We start from the raw sequence: 17664 nt of genomic DNA, 5'->3' as shown, positions 1-17664 counted from the left end.
TATTCTTATTAAGTCCATTCGTGTGTTGCCATTCTGAACACACGAATGGTGCCTGTGTCACTTTTCACGTTTTCTAAGATATCACGCCTTCATTCATATCCTATATATCACTACCTTATCTCATACCTTGTGTCCTTCAACCGAAACATATTCCAAAGCAAACTGTGTAACGGCTGAAATAGATGAGACTAAGGTACGTAACGTCTTAGCATTCCATGGATTCATCGTGTAGGTACCGGGTCCGTCGTGTGGCAGAGTGGCAAACTCCGAGCATTTCTCGGGACCTGTGAACCGGGTGTAGCTTTAAGGGACTCCTTTGTGTACACACGGTGAGTTGTTCATCGCTCGTGTTTCTCTCTCTACCCAGCCAAATCTGGCTTGCTAGTACAGCTTTAGATTCATGTTCTAGAATATAACTAACTGCAATTCTTTTAGAACATTATAGAGGGAATTCGCTGGTATACATCTGGCTTCCAATTCGACCCCATATAAATTAACCATATGGCATTTTTCATTACTTCGTTTATTTGTCATATTTTTTATTTGTATATTCTTTAGGTACATGTGTTTACCGTGGCACAATCAGTATTACACATCTAGGTTTTTTCTACCTCGGGTGAAATGGCGTTATCTATAATATATAGATAATTGTCAATTATTTATTATATATTTTGTATTTATTTATTAATTAGTCGATAAAAAAATATACACTACTTAATTAAGAATAAATAAAAAACGTCCTTGACTCCAAATGTTAATTTAATTAAAAAGTTTATAATCACTACCTTATAATATAATTTCTCTTATCTAAACAATACATCTGTTACATAATTATATACAACTAATATAATAATATATTCTATAAATCTTTAAGCACTTTATAATAAACAGACTAGAATAGGCCAACCAACGTAGACAATTGAAAACGTGTGATTTATTGTAAAAGCTCTAAATATTTCTTACACTAAAATTTACTAAGTATAACCATACGTGTAGATAAACAAAATAATAGTGGTAAAAGTAAGTACTACTTAGAAGTAACAAAAGTAATTGAATATTATTAAATCTTTTATAAAGACAATCACAGAAACGCACTGTGAATACTAAAATGAATCTATAGAGTATATAAAGTTCAGAGTGAAGATAAATATTTTTATTAACATTATAACTATTGAGTACAATAAAACATATATAACTAATATGCTAATATTGACATTACTGTTTATATAAAACATATATAGTTAGTCTGTTTCCACTAACATAATTATTATCGGTGATAATAAAACATACATTTTAGACGCTTGTATTGACTCGATATTATTGCATAAATAATTGTTAATTACATAGCTAATTTAATTTGTATAACATCTCCTTTCCACAACAGTAGCACAGTCGATTCTAGACATTTCTCTAAATATCCTAGACAAATTAACCAACATATTGACATCGTTGTTACGACACAACCACAAGTTTAAAATATTCTCCGTTGGCGAGCATGTGTTAGAAAAATAATAGTAATACGAATTCAGTTTCAATTTCTCAGCAAACAATCGCCAATCATTACCTTTAGGTGACTGGGAGTCTAATAATTTGCATAATATTACCCTATCAGATTTAGTCAGTACATTAGTTTTATAGTTATTGTCTGTGAAGTTAAGTCGATGAACACCATCGTTCTTAAACGCAAAATTGTAACGGCTCTCCTTTTTAGACAGTGACGAATAATTGAAAGGGTTCTCAAGAATATTAACAGTACAATTCGTTTCCACGCCCGAATAACTAAAACGCTTATTACAGGAATTCGAATTCAAATCATTCGTTTTAAGATTGAAATTAACAGAATTCGATTGCTTCTGTTTTTGATACACAGACATGTTTAGTTCCAGACAGTTAATCGAGTCTGTTTGCTGCAGAACGAATATACAGTGCATTGACCTAACGCCCATGTTCCAGATCTCCGAATATGGTAACTCTTGATACTTACCTCCTGAATGTATTTTCCATCCGTCCCCCACATCCCGAATATTGAAGCATAAATCAGAACAACTCTGCTGGAAATAAACTATTTTCGGTTCGGTGAGCAAAGTACACCCTACCCTCCTTTCGTCTTCCAAACAATCGTACACAGCATAAGGCGTATCGTTGAACACATGAACTTTCAAACTATAATAATTATCGTCCATTCTTTTGGAGATGAATAGAGCAATCTTTAATAACTTGGCGTCTAGACCGTTGAAACTTCGGCCGACTAAAACAAAGTCGCTTAGGAACTCGCATACCAGGTAAACTTTAGAGGGGTCGACTTGGGCAAACAACGGGGTCCCGGGTGTTTCTTGGCCGAGAGTTAAAACTTTTCGCCATTCCCTCGAGTTGATCTCTTCGGGTTTCTGCAGAATCGATAGTAGCCAACTGGTGTTCTTCAGAGACGCGCAATGCGGAAAGGAAAGGACCACCCCTTTTTGGAAATGGAAGTTTTTCGGTCCACAACGGATAACTGGGCTAAGTTGTGTTTCATCTAAGAAAAAAGAAAAATATGTTTACAATTTGACACTTACCAAATGAGTAATATTAGTTTTAATAAATAAACAATTAGAATGATCTGAAAGTAACCAGCTATTAATTTGAACTCAATATATTGATAGGCCAGTTATCAAAATCAACGATCTAGCGGTTCAGCGCACTTATTTCAGTTAGTCGCTGGATCGATTTAAACATTTGTATTGTACGAGACAATACATTTATATTTGTGAGTATGATCCTATGTATTAATTTGGGTGATTTTTGTGTATAAATTTCATTCCGGTTGTCATCCATCAATTTACAATTTACCTTACATAAGTATAAGTAACAACCTTCTATAGACTGGCATTCGAAGCCTCGACTCGCCTGAGCGTGGTACTTACGAAAATGACCAGTCGGCCCACGAATAACTTCGTCAGCAAATAGCCAAGACGAAACTAACTACAAATTCCAGGTAAAGTATGACATTTCGCTATTCAGGTCACTGTGGACTATATAATCCTGTTATAGTTATGTTGACCCCGCTCACAATAGCAAAGTTCAATACAGTGTGACCTATTTGCCAACCTAGTTTTATAATCAACAAGATTAAGAACTAGTACTCCTTTGGATATACTTTGGTAAAATATATAATAAACAGACATTAGAAACAGTACTAGTATATTTAATCTACAAAAAGTGAAAGGCTAAGGTCCAAATAAATATTAGTAGATTTTGGATTTTGATGGACATGCATGGATGCCTGGCAAAGGAAATATTGTTAGAAAATTTAACCCGAGTATATTTATTTCTTTCATAATTTGAATACACTGTTGGGATGACTTAATAAGAATAGCAATGCATGTATTAGATACATCCTGCTCTTCCAGATTCATTACCATATATGAGTTTTTAAAAAGAAATATTTAAAATATTAATATTCAAATGTAACAAAATAAATTCGATCGTAAAACAAAAGTTAATAATTAGAAAAATATTAAATTATTAAGAATTATAAGTGGCGTCTGCGTAATGTTATGCTTCAGAAGTCAAATGGAAATAAGTATATTATGGCTTCTTTCCAAAAATGGATAAGATGGATGACTAGATGATTAACATAAATCTTAGTAATAAAGTAATATTGACATTTCTGAAATAGTCTCATCAGAAGCCGACCACAATATTTGGGACTTACCACGTAAAATAAAGTTGGCCTTACCTTCCTGCAACATTGGTCTATTCCAGTCTTCGTCTGTGACCTCAACAGAGAATAACTCTTCACCTTTCTCCACAACCCCATCTGGCACGAATAGATTTACACCGCATTTGTCTAAATTTAACAATCCACCCTCATTTGATATTATTCTAGATGTAGCAGTCTCCAAATGCTTAGGATTTATGAATTTAGAATCGACTGAAGCATTATTCCTTAATGATTGATTCATATCTATACTTTCATTGCCATATGACGACCCCGCTGAAAACAACACAATTTTGTATTACGTATATATGATAGGTGCTCTTAATAAGAATATTGAAATTTGGATTTGAATAACTTTAAACTGTAAAATGATTTTAAAAAAGAACCTTATACATGTTATTCTGAAAATATTTACAGTTCAGCGCATAATTTTGTATGACATAAAGCAATGCAGCATTGACACTCACAACTCAAAAAGCAACTAGAGTCAGATCGATCCGACTGGACAGTATCCTTGCAAGCGAACCGATCAAGTTGAATGCGTCTCTCAGCCCTTACCTCATGGTCAATTGGGGAGATGTAACTGCAATAGAATTTAAACAACATAAAAGATTATATGGTTATGTGATTTACGTCCTCAAAATAATGTATCACAACTGGCCATATGTGTAAATGTTAAAAATCATAATAAAATCAGTATATTGGAACTAAGTATTGGTTAAAAATATTTAAAATTTTCCACTAAAAAATTATTTAAAGTTTATAAATACACTACCAAAAATAATATGAAAGTAGTACGTAAAATTCTATTTGGTGCTAACTTTAAAAAGGCTTAGTTTGAAAGTGTTGTATCAATAAATAGCTATTGTCTTATCACATCGCATTAGTCTGGGATATTTCTGTTCTTCATTTCCATTTATATTTCTTACCTGTTAGCCAGTTGTGGTACTTCATATAGATGTTCATTTCGTGTGTTAGTAGACGTGCTCATGTGTCTATGTGTACGTCTAGAATCAATTGTATGAAACTCTTCGTGTATAGTTAAATCTGGTTGATTTGTTAAAGTCCTTTTTATTACATTGCCAAAGTAATTTGTACCTAAAATAACATTGTTATTTGATTACATTTCGTTTGTTAAAGTCTCATAAGTGCTTTTTTATTTTATTATTAAATCTTACTTGAAGGAGGTTTCGCGTATGGTGAATTTTCAGTCATCTTAATCTTCATATACTTAATTCCCAATATTACACTAACAATAAATATGAGAAACGCAATTGACAAAGCCATCAAGAGCGGCCAATAAGATGACCCTGAAAAATAATATATTACGGTATAAATAATGTACGAGCATCAATGGATTTAAAATCCTATAAATTTGAGGTATATATGTTGAAGTTGATAGAACTTTGAAAAGATATATATATATCTGTTAGGTAATTACGTTTAAATGGCTAAATGGATTTCAATTAAATTTGATATACAAATAAAGCTAGTTTGGATTAAAACATTGTGTAACAAGTATTACATGCCTGCAATTCGTCAGGACGTAAGTAGTGCCGAATATTTGGTATCTACTTTCTATTACCAAATAATTATTTTATCAAACTATATTTGAAGAATGCGATAACACCTAATAAAATATAACTTGTAAAAATTACATTACTTTAGGTTGTTCAATTTTTGTGTTGTTATACATGGTTAATCTATTTTTAATATCATTAGCTTCTGCCCTTAATTTCCTTCACGTAACTATAACATATTGGACTAAAAGATAATTAATATGTCTTTATTTAGCAAATGGGCAACTATTATGCCTTTTGTGATAATTAATTTAGGAGGTACAGCTTAACAAACAAAGAAATAATAATCACTGTCACATTCACAATATTAATTAGAATTAGGTACTTGTAAAATCTGCTTTTGAAACATAAACTAAACATAAATGAATGCAAACTTCTATTTGACAAATTAAACAAGTTGGCAACGACGATAATTTGGGAATAGTTGCTGTCGTGGCAAGTTTTCACTTTAGATAACATGAAATCAAAATGATTTATGAAGGTACTTATGGACTAGAACAGGCAACTAAAGTTGGTGCATACATTATAATACCTATCGAACTTTTACAGCAGACCCAACTTATACTTTGCAATGTACATGAACGATACTTTAGTTTCACAACATTCTTTACGGTATACTTTAGTTTCATAACGTACATACTGTTAACATGCAAAGGTATTTGAATCAGGAATGGAATTATTTCTCGGAACAAAGAACTTAACTTAACCTTCACGAGAAATAATACATTTTCGTGCTATTTTATTGATTCTGATAATAAATATAATAATAATATTCTAGTAGCTAGTAATCTTTATTGAATTAAAATTTTAATATAAATGTAAGATAAAAGAACTTGCCGTGATTAATAAACCGAAAAAAACAAAGTAGTAGTACTAGTAGTATTGAGAGATTAATATTTCATGGAGTCGTTAAATATAAAATAAGTACTCCGATAACTGACTTTTATTATATTATTAGTCATATAGCTAACAAACTAAGTATTATTGATGGAAAACTTACAAATATTTTTATAATAGGACTTACCATCGTTAATAAGAGCAGACTTGGAAGTTCTAACACACATCGGACACTGAGCAACCTGATAGTCAGTACCAGTGCAAGGTTTTCTCGTACCACTGAGGCAATGACGTCTCCTACCTTGAAGACAGTCGGAGTCACATGGTGACCATTCGGACCATTGTGACCAACGATCTAAAATGGAATGAAATCATGAACAAATCAGATGCTTCCTCAAAGATTAAAAATTTAGAAATTTGACTCTAAATATAATATTTAAGATCTCTCATAAAAGTCTCTCATCTCTATAAAAGTCTTTTTTACAAAAAGTTGTAATTTTAGAGTTAATTCAGTACTATATTAAAAATGAAAAATGGAAACCTATTTCAAATATTGATATCCGTTTAGTTAATATTAGAACAGTAATTGTTTTCTAGTTCATTTCTTAGATTACAGTTGTTTATTTAGGATCAGCTGTGAGCAAATATGGCAAGTAAAACAGAATCGATACCAAGGCTTACTGATATGGTTTTTATATCAGGTATAAATGGAAACAGAATGTTTTTAGAATCCAACTCAATATGAGACTTACCTAATAAAATACTGGAGGAATCATCAGCTAATCCATCTATACCATCGACATACAAATCTGAAAATAAAACTTTCTATCTTACACTCGAAGGTACTTTATTGTTTGATCAATGTTTGACGTTACGAAATAAAGATAGAAAAAATGTTGACTTTAGTAAACGACATGTCCTACACGAGTAAATAATTTTTGAATTTGATGCTATAAATCCGAGGGTGTCAGTATAAAGATATCTCAATTCGCAAAGCGTAAAGCAAAACAAATAGGTATATCTTAGCATATAAAACTATCTTACTGGATTTCAATCAAAGGATTATACTTTCTTACAATTTCTTAGATACGATCTTCTTTTAAAAAAAGCAAGTATAATAAAATATTTTGATCCTAAAACGAAAACTGCTAATTAATTCTAGAAAGCAATTAAAAACATAGAGTCTCTTTTAATGAACTACCTGCCAGGTTTTCTTTACAGACTACAACAGTAGGTTATTCAAGGTCTCAAAGTGCACATAACAGCTCCGGTATTTCAGGCATCCACAAACTACGTTAACCATTCACCATCAGATATAGACTGCATGCCAGTTTGACTACAGCTTCGCGTTATCATCATTGTCTTGCCTTTATCCTATTACTTAGAGTCCGCGCAGTATGACCTTCTCTTCTACTGATCCCTATTAGCCGTCATATCTGAGCTTACTCTCCTTTTACACTTTCCATACGTCTTTTTCTACTACAGCATCGCATATTTAAAAAGAAACTTAAAGTTACGACGCGTTCAAAATCGCCGGCAACCGTTAGTACATAATTACCTAAATCACAATCCAAACAGTCTTGAGTCTTCTGTTCATCTGGCCCCATACACGGTTGACCTCCGTGAAGAGGAGGTGGTGCGGTGCAAGACCTCTCTCGTCGTCTACCCGATCTCCTCTCTCGACCTTCTCGAGAACAGAAGCAGTCGCTCCATGACGTCCATGTAGTCCATCCACCGTTTACTATTTATGTACACGTAGAAGATAATCATGAAGCGATGAAAGATGTAATAGCAGATGACAATAGAATTAATTGTAGAATTTGTACGAAGTTAAATGCCTTGGTATCTCTATCTTACATAAATGTTATGGTGGATCAATCGCCAACCAGCGTGCTTTTTAAAGAGGTAAGAAAGGTGAGATATTGTAGTATTAAAACCCGTTTAACTATATTAATAATGTGTTCTTAACCCGATAGTTTAAAAATAAGCACTTACCAACGACTTTTAACTGAGCAGGCTCCGATATTCTTTTTCCCGCTAAATTCTCCGCCACACACGTATAATTTGCCATATCCTAAAATATATTGAAATTTTAATACGTTAAAAATAACTGAAAAAATCATAAATATAAGTTGAAATAAGACGAATTGTGGTATTTCTGGAACATCATTATAGATAGAGTCTTGAAAACAAAAAAACCATTAAAGTAAATTGTGTGGTCAATGGTAAAAATAAATCCAAGTAAAAAATGTGTAAAATGTTCATATTTAGATTTTATAGCGGTGAAAGTTATTCTTGAAATTTAAAGATGAATATAGAAAATCTACATAACATTGTATAAATATTTTCATATTATTTGTCTAAATACTATACTTAAAATTTAAGTGTGTATAAGAGAATCTAACGTAATAGGAGCAAGTCTACCTCATCAAAAATATAAATTAACGTTGACCAGATTTGAACTCGCTTAAATACACTTACGTATTTCAAGATAATAGCAGAAGTGTCAGACTCAATTGCACCGGGCCATATATTAAATTTAGAATGTGTAAATGGTTCAGATTCAAATAAAAAATGTACCGAATTATTATAATATTTTATTTATTTAATTAATTGCGATATATAAAAGCAATCGCGGCCCTTGGCCGGATGCGACCCGCGGGCCGTATCTTTAAAACGACTGCTCTAGATCATAAGGTACAGAACTAGTATCCAAAACCATAAACGTACCAATAATGACACGCGTTTGATGAGCAGATCACCCTCCTTAGAAATCTGTACATTGTCATCAGCTACTACGGGAGCGCCGTTCTTAAGCCAGTACAGTTGAGCAAATGGCGCTGCAGGAGGTGGCTCGCAGCGGAACGTAGCTGGCATGTACTGCTTCACTAATTGCGTTTCAGGAGCCAGTGTGAAATGCTTCTTTATATCTAAGGCAGATATAAAAGTTACATATCCTGTTTACTTATGTAAATGACATAACTTTGTTATATTAGTTGTTGTTATATTAACAGTTGTTATATTTTTTAATAATAATTTCTTTTTTATTATTTCTTGTTGTTAACTTTTATGATAACAATTTATTTTTTTATATATACATTACAGTTTCATAAATGTTCCTATGACGTTCTTTAACACCTTGTGGCATTATTTACCAGTCAACCATAGCTGATGCCCGATTCAAATTATTTTTTTATATACTAAAACAAGTAATAACAATATGGTATAACTTTCTTGTTTCGTAACTGAGTGGAATGAAACAAGTACTGAAGCATTACTGAATAGCATGAGTAACTTCCTACAATATTTTAGTCAAATCCGCAATCAAAACGTTTAGACGAACATACAATAATTTTAAAAACTAATTATGAAAGCGATAAAAAAAACAAGTGCATGGACAGTTTGGGATTTTATTATATTACGAATAAGGTCATTTACAAAGCCGAATTTACAAAATTATAAATTAAAAACAAATAGAATTATTGAACAATTAGAAATGAATGTATTTTATATTGGCAATAAATGGATTTATTATCATTATTATTATGTATTGCATTTCTAAGTGTTCAATAATTCTGTTTTTCTTTTTAATTCGACTTAATTAGAGTTAAAATACGTTATTTAAATACATTGGCTGCCGTGTAGTATTTAAATACACCACACGTATGGTACTTTCACGCGCGATCAGAAATGTGCGCCATTTAGCGCGGGAAATCCAGAGCGCGCAGTCGAGAGTGCTTGCTTTTTTTATACTGATTATATATTCCAAAAACACATATAAGATGTTTAAATTATCAATAACTCTCTATAATTATGTCTTTGCTCTATGGTTGTATGTCTTCTATGTTCTCCATTTTGTAATGACAATTAAATATAACAAAAAGGCGCTAAAGCACACACGATTGAAGAACGCGGGAATGGGCGAACTGGCGGCGCGCGTGGTCTTACTGTACATCCCGCGTGAAAGCAGATTTCCGCATGAAAGAGTGTACTTGTAAAGGCAGCAATTGGTTTGCCGATACATTCGAAGCTTTTATATCAAACTGTTCACTTACATGCAAGCTCAATGGTGGCCGATTGGCTTCTAATGTGCCCCCTACTGGTCCATGCGAAGCAAGAACATTGGTACTTCTCGCTTCCGAAATACTCTTCAACGTTCTCTCTGGTCACTTTATGCTCACCTTCAATTATTCTCACTCCTGTTTGCGGATCAACGAACTCAAATTGTTCGGGGTGACTTTTTACGCCATTACATTTGAAATATACCTTAAATATAAATGTTATTTATAGTTTGTTTATATAAAAAAATCACAGAAACTAAATTACTACTAGTGTATTTCATTTAGTTTAGTAGTCGAGTGGTTTAGTACATCGCCTTACTTCCGATTTCGTCTTACCCCTTAATTCCTCGCACATGCAATCATTTGTTTATCATTGCGGCTTCATCATTCATCATCACAACAAAATATTTATCTATTTCTATCAGTTGTCTAAGTATCCATAATACAAACTCTTCTTAGCTTAGGATTACATGGCTGTTTGTTGGGATGTGTTAATTGTCCAGAGTTGTTATTATTGGGTATATTTATGTTTGTATTGGGTAAAGCTGCAGTTACCTACTTGATTATGTATATAACATAATTATAATGTACTTATAAGTACATTATATATACATTACATGTATTAAATATACTATACGCCATATAAGCAACGTGGAAAATAGAAAATAATTATGGTTAATGATTAATTTTGAATAAAAGGTTCAAATTAAGTTCGGTTTGGTTTATTTCTTAATGAAAGTGATTCACTTTAATGAGTATTCAGGCCGGGCCTGATTGGTGTACTTGTATAGTTTTACAATATAATGTCTTATTTTTCAGAAATATTTACGCCAGATAGTCGTTTATAAAATCATAAATTCATTTAATATGTAGATAATACAAAAAATAGTTTAAGATCCTATCTATTACAATACTAAATCTTACCTTATGAACAATAATTCGATATAATTTTCAGTTCGTCTAAAATTTTCATCTCAAACTCTAATGTTACTATTTTTATACAAATATAATTAATTATACTCACTTCTAAAGCGTTGGCAGCACGACACTGCAAAGTTGCTGGTTTGTTTTTAAAAACATATGTATTTTCCGGTTCCAATAGAAATATTGGCAAATTATCTTTTGTCGTGTGCAGCGGTATTTTATCGTCTAATGGTAGATTGTCTTGATTTACATTAGACTTTGCTGTCGCTAAATCTGGAGAATCTTTATAGTTAGCATCTTTAGGGTCATAATAATCTAAATATGTGCCCTCTTCTTCCTCGTCTTCCTCATTTTCTTCATGATCAGTAAAAACAGGGGGTAAAAAGTAGTCTGTTGCTTCATTTTTGTTATGTTTTATTAAGAATTCTAATGGTTTGTGTTCATAATCTTTAGTTTCAATTGCTTCCTTGCTGTCATCTATACGCTTTTGAGTGCCTACGAATTTTAGTATATTATTAGATAGTTACATTAAAAATATCTATTTAATAAATTAAAAATGTTCCTATTATGGCACTATACATAATATATTATATATAGGTATAGATGGATAGGATAACAAATAATGAATATATGAAGATATATTTATGCATTGTTATCTATTAATCAAATTAAAAAAAAAATTACTCTTAAGTATGACAAAGAAAGTTTCTAAACATAACAAATCCGGGCTCTGTGATTTAGTGGTCTAGCACACCGATTTACTTCCGTTAATCGCGGATTCTATCCCTAGCACGGTGCAAATATAATAATGAACATATTTGTTTGTGTCCGTCTGGGTGTTTCCTCTGTATATTATGTGTGTATTTACTAAAAAAAACTAATACTTTAAGGTATTTATATTATTAACCGGGTCTTTACACGAACTAATTTATGGCAAATAAAGGTATTTACCTCTCTCGACGTTTCTTAAGACCCGGTTAATAATATAAATAATGTATATTAAATACGAAAGTTTAAAAATAACTAAATACTTTAAGTATTTGTATTAGTTGTCTAATACCAATAACACAAGATCAGCTTGGCTTGGGGCTGAATGACGTTGTGTCAGTTGTCTTGGGTAATTACTTCTACTTACTTATAATAAAATTGATTTCGTGCCTTTATTCTGAGATCATTTTTACAACGATCTAAACATATCTATAACTACCATTAATATTTTATCTTGCAAGTGTAATTACGTAAGTAAAGTAAGTATTTTAAAATAAACAACTTTTAATTTTCGATCTATCAATACCATACTTTTAACTGATAATAAATACATCGAAACTTCCAATATGTGCTAATTGGGATTCCTATTTCAAAATTTAATCTATTCGTAGGAATTTGGAACATTTTTAAACAGCATTTCTGATAACAAAAACGTTATTTCCGTTACAAAATAACAACAAGTTGTAACTAAATTGTTGTTGCTACATTACAAAAAATATTAAAAGATAATAGGTGTTTGTCTTTTAATATGCAAGTACCTAAGTAATTGAAATAACGTGTTATTATTTCTTTATCTAGACAAATATTCTCAAATAAATAAATGGGAGTTTTATTCAATAAATAATTAATTGTACAAACATTTCTACTTACTTTTTGCCGTATTTTCGCCAGTTCCCTGAAATACTAACTGCAATTGAATTAAAATAAAGCAAATCCAAATATTCACTTCCATTTATAAATGTGTCTCGTAATGAAATTAATGAAATATCAAAACTCGCATCTTCGTTGCCATCACTTTCCATAACTGTATCCAATTCATTTACATTTTTTTTTATTTTACATTTCTTCAAAATTTAAATTCTACACAGATTAATTCATAACAAATATTTCTATAGTATAAATACACTGCATTTATAATTATTTCACGTAAGTCCACACGAAGAAACCCAGTAATTTCATGTCACAACTACAGAAAATAAACATTTGTATACGAGACGTCGTAAAAGTTTATTCACTTTCTCTCCAAATTCAAATAAGTGTTGGTCTCTCGGCGGACATGGTGCAACTGGGAATTGAGGGATGAATGAATACAATCCCCTTGTTGTGGGGCTGTTCTGCGCATGTCAGAAACTTTTCACCACTAATGACCCAAGTTGGCAAGTTATCGCTTGTAGAATTAATATTTTGTCATGTAATACAACAGTGTTTTAATTAATGTCTATTTACTATGCATTTAAATTATAGTCGACATCACAACGTTCCAAATTATTTATACGTTTATGTAGGTAATAATATTGATGGAGGTGCCGCGGTAAACTGTGTTTTGGGTCTCTTCATCTTCATTCTCAACAATGCCGTGCCAACTTTTATAAAGCGTAGTGTTAAATTGCTAATTGCTCTATAGTAGCAGTCTACATATTTACGTAACCTTTTTTATTTTCCCGCGCAAACGAAATACGTGACAGGTCCTAAAAATGCTGACGAGGCGACGCTCATAATAGATGTATGTAGTAATTGTCTGTCATGTCATAGGTATCAGTAATCCATACATATAAATAAAATTGGAGTGTCTGTTTGTAATATTGAAATAACCGCTTTTTTACTACTTGCATATGAATATAAATACGGTACATACAACAAAAAACTTTGTTTAATATATTATTGTAATAGTATCTATCTATCAATCGCATAGATCATGACATATAACATCGCATATATTTATATAATCTATACATCTATGCATATAAATAAAATCGGAGTGTCTATTTGTAATATTGAAGGAACCGTTTTTTTACTACATGCATATTCATATAAATACATACATACACCAAAATAACATTTTTTACAGTTTTTGTCTGTCTGTATGGGGCTAATCTCTGAAATGGCTGGACCCGATTTTGACGGTACTTTTTTTGGCAGGTAGCTGATGTAGTAAGGAGAAATATACTTTTATTTTAGAAAAATAAAGTTAAATTCCACGCAGACAAAGTCGCGTGTACAGCTAGTTAACAAATAAAAGTAATAAGGTATGAACCTCCTAAAAATGCGAAATAGAATCCCATGTCAAAACAAATAATTATAGGTACACTATTCTTCCACAAATAGTTATCTAAATCAAAACCAAATTTTATAAATTGCTAAAAATTATAATAAATTTTTAATATAAAAGAGATGTTTTAATATTTACTTACTTATTTTAAAATGTGTATTAATATTTTGTTTAAAATTTAATACAATGAAGGCCTCAGTGTTCCAGCGGTTTAGCTCATAACTATAATTCCAAGGTCACAACAATAGATTCCTCGCACGGTACAAACATTTATATTCCTGAAATATATAAATTACTAGCTATACTCGCGACTTCGTCGGCCTGGAATTTAACTTTATTTTTCTAAAATAAAAGTAGCCTAAGTTACTCCTTACTACATCAGCTACCTGCCAAAAAAGTCCCGTCAAAATCGGGTCCAGCCATTTCAGAGATTAGCCGCAGACAGACAGACAGACAGACAAAAACTGTAAAAAATGTTATTTTGGTGTATGTGTGTATTTATATTAATATGCATGTAGTAAAAAAAACGGTTCCTTCCATATTACAAATAGACACTCCAATTTTATTTATATGCAGTAGATGTATAGATTATATAAATATATGCGATGTTATATGTGATGATCTATGCGATTGATAGATATATACTATTACAGTAATATATTAAACAAAGTTATTTATTAATATAAATAATTCTTTATTTGCACCCATTACCCACTTACATATAATCAAGTACTGAATGAACTTTCATTTCATGGCATAATGTTGCTAGATGATGTTTGGTAACCGAAACCCCAAAATCAATATAGATAATAAAAAAAGCAGTCGTTATACTAGTATTGTGTCAAGTATAATCTTGGACAACTTTATGAATGATATTACTGTGATTAATAATTATTATAAATTAATATTCTTTAAAGGGAATTCTAACTTCATGAAATTAATGATGCATTTAGATTTAGAGTGAGGGTAGATACATCATTGGAACTCGACTAGTTCCGTGTGGAGTATGGAATGTACCTAATTTCACATAATGAATATGTATTGGTTTTGCTATACTGCTGGTATTATTAGTTTCCTTTATTGAAGTATTAATTATTTGAAATAATGTTTAATAGATTAGATATTTTTTATGAAAGTTATGAAAATAATCATTACGTAATAATGTAAAAAAACGGTTCACTAAATCTGCTTTTATAATCTTTTCTACAAGGTCGTAAATAAATAATAAAAATAAAAGCCTCCGAATCAAAATATAATAGATAGTTGTAATAAGTTAACTTGTCGAAATATAATTTAGCATTGAAATTATCCAGTGTCCTAAATCGAACAATTGTCAAGTCTCAGAGACTAACGTCAATCCTCCCTTACGTCAAACATGACAAGTAACTTGACGTAAATGAAAAAATATTGTAAAACACGAAGTATCGAATAGAATACAAAATATTTTGTGATTATATTTTAGAATACACTAACATGACTATTAGTTACAAGTTACAGCATTAAAATACACATTATTGAATGAATTAACGTGAATATATATATATCTTAAAGAACAATAAATAATAGTGTATCTATCGATCGGCAACCGGTTAAGTTCTATTCAGTGGAATATCGATTCGCGCAAAGAAACGATCATGATTCCTAACGAAATTTTCGCTGAGGATTTAATGAGTACAGTGATTCGATATGGCTTGTACATCGGTGCGGCGTTTCAAGTAGTGTGTTTGCTGGCTTGTGTTACTTTAACAGACGAGCATAGCGAGCCACATCCATACGAAAAGGTATCAGTTAAGAAGACCTTTAAACCGCTTTATTTTTCTCTGCATCACATTATTCTGTTGTCAGCAGCGATCTTGCAGTCTGTTTAGTTCTTAAGAATGGCAATACATGAGTAATAACATGGTTATACAATAGTATAACCATGAATAAATATAATAATATTTAATGTGTCATGGCATATTCATTACATTGTATAAAAATAGAAGGCGCCGCTGTCTTTGCCATTAGATCTTTTAAATTAGGCAATAGATTTAAATGCAGCTTTTTGCAATAGATAAAGTGATTCACGAAGGTTTGTATAATACATGCATACTGTAATACAGAAAAGCTAAGAAATTCAGAGAGTTCTAAATGCACCCATGAAAAGCTGAAATTGGTTGGTGGTTGTGTATATATGATGTCTGTTACAGTTCTATCAGTTAATTTGGTATCCATATTTAATAAAAACTTAACTTCAAGCTGGTCAGCTCTGATAACTATGACTAATTTATTTTGTTACTGAAGTAGCCATTATATTTATTTACTTTTGTCATTTTTGCTTTTTGTCAGTTTATATTCACACAACTACATTTATTTAAAAGTGCAATATGCAAGTTTCTTATCTTGTGATATGCCTACCTTCCAAATGAGCGGTAGAAGAAATATTTACTATTTAAAAGGGTTTATATTAAGTTTTTTTTACTAAAAAAATATTTCTCTCTCTCTAAAAAAACAAATGTGCATAAAACCTTCAAGCAGCTTGCTTTGTAAGCTGCGTTTCAATTGTAGGTGTATGTGGCAGTAAATTTACTGGTCAAGATGCATGACATCTTATTCCTCTGAAATAGTAATGGAAGGGTGGTATCATGGATGTTATATAACATGATTCTGCGGCGGTCTTAGCAGGTGGCGAACAGGTAATCGCCTGGGGCCTCGCTCTTGCAGATTTGTCGCAATCCAACCCAAGCAAATTTTAAACAACCTGGAAGTGAGTCGCAAAAACCTGCCACCCTGAGCCTCACAATACTTAAAGCAGTTGGTTACTGATCATGTATATAGGTGATGGTTACCCCTTGCCTTCAACTTGTTTGTCATGCCAATTGTGTAAAAAAAAATGTGATTTCACATATATATTTATATAAAGCAACTTCTAAAAAGTGGACTACTAAATGTGAATCTATTGAAAAAATTGTATATTAACTTCAAAGTTGTTTCAATTTCAGACATACACTGATAGTGATGAGTGCAGCTCTGAACAGTCATCACCAGGTCACCGAGCAACTATGTCGCGTACTCGTCGCCACGATAAGAAGAAAAGACGTTAGCTGAGATGGAGAACATGGAGATGAGAACATAACTAATACTCACAACATTTCAGAAAACAGATCTTATGTATATAAATTTTTAGGTCTAGTTTCAAATGTCATTGCTTATACATAAAATAATGTATGGTTTATAAACTCAGCTTACAGTCCCATGAATATTGTGGACATAAATATATTCATAGAAATCACTCCTTATTTGTAAGTGTGTAATTTTTAAATAGTGTAAAATGAAGTTGGGGTGTGAATTTCTGTAGTGTGTTAAATTAGTAGATTTTGAATTAACCATCTTTTTTATACTTTTCTACAGAAAGTATGCAGGTGCACTACTTTATTTAATATATTTGAGGTTGGCTTAAGCCAATAGTTTATTTTAAAGGCTTTGTTAATATAATTTTACAGTATACTAAGATAGAATTTAACTTTCCTACATTCTCATGAGATG

The 17664-nt window shown here is 31.5% G+C and overlaps 2 protein-coding genes across 2 annotated transcripts; one reads left to right on the top strand and one right to left on the bottom strand.

The window, feature by feature from the left end:
- Positions 1-783: 783 nt before the first annotated feature.
- On the bottom strand, positions 784-13140 carry LOC131843640 (netrin receptor UNC5C-like). The gene is made up of 13 exons (XM_059192315.1): positions 12741-13140; positions 11203-11597; positions 10173-10383; positions 8848-9047; positions 8113-8191; positions 7676-7858; positions 6870-6926; positions 6305-6472; positions 4879-5010; positions 4630-4798; positions 4168-4283; positions 3719-3976; positions 784-2515 (listed from the first exon to the last, which is right to left on the bottom strand). The coding sequence occupies exons 1-13, from the start codon at positions 12820-12822 to the stop codon at positions 1353-1355; spliced, it is 3213 nt and encodes a 1070-aa protein (XP_059048298.1). The 5' UTR covers positions 12823-13140; the 3' UTR covers positions 784-1352.
- A 2404-nt stretch (positions 13141-15544) lies between these two features.
- On the top strand, positions 15545-17351 carry LOC131843674 (protein anon-73B1). Its single transcript, XM_059192362.1, has 2 exons — positions 15545-15920; positions 17121-17351. Exons 1-2 carry the CDS (start codon positions 15774-15776, stop codon positions 17220-17222), a joined length of 249 nt encoding a protein of 82 aa, XP_059048345.1. The 5' UTR covers positions 15545-15773; the 3' UTR covers positions 17223-17351.
- Positions 17352-17664: the final 313 nt, after the last annotated feature.

This window comes from Achroia grisella, unplaced genomic scaffold (assembly GCF_030625045.1).
Source record: "Achroia grisella isolate CSIRO2021 unplaced genomic scaffold, CSIRO_AGI_Agris_v1 utg327, whole genome shotgun sequence".
In the NCBI taxonomy this organism is placed as follows: Eukaryota; Metazoa; Arthropoda; class Insecta; order Lepidoptera; family Pyralidae; genus Achroia; species Achroia grisella.
This window is presented reverse-complemented; position numbering and strand designations above follow the sequence as displayed.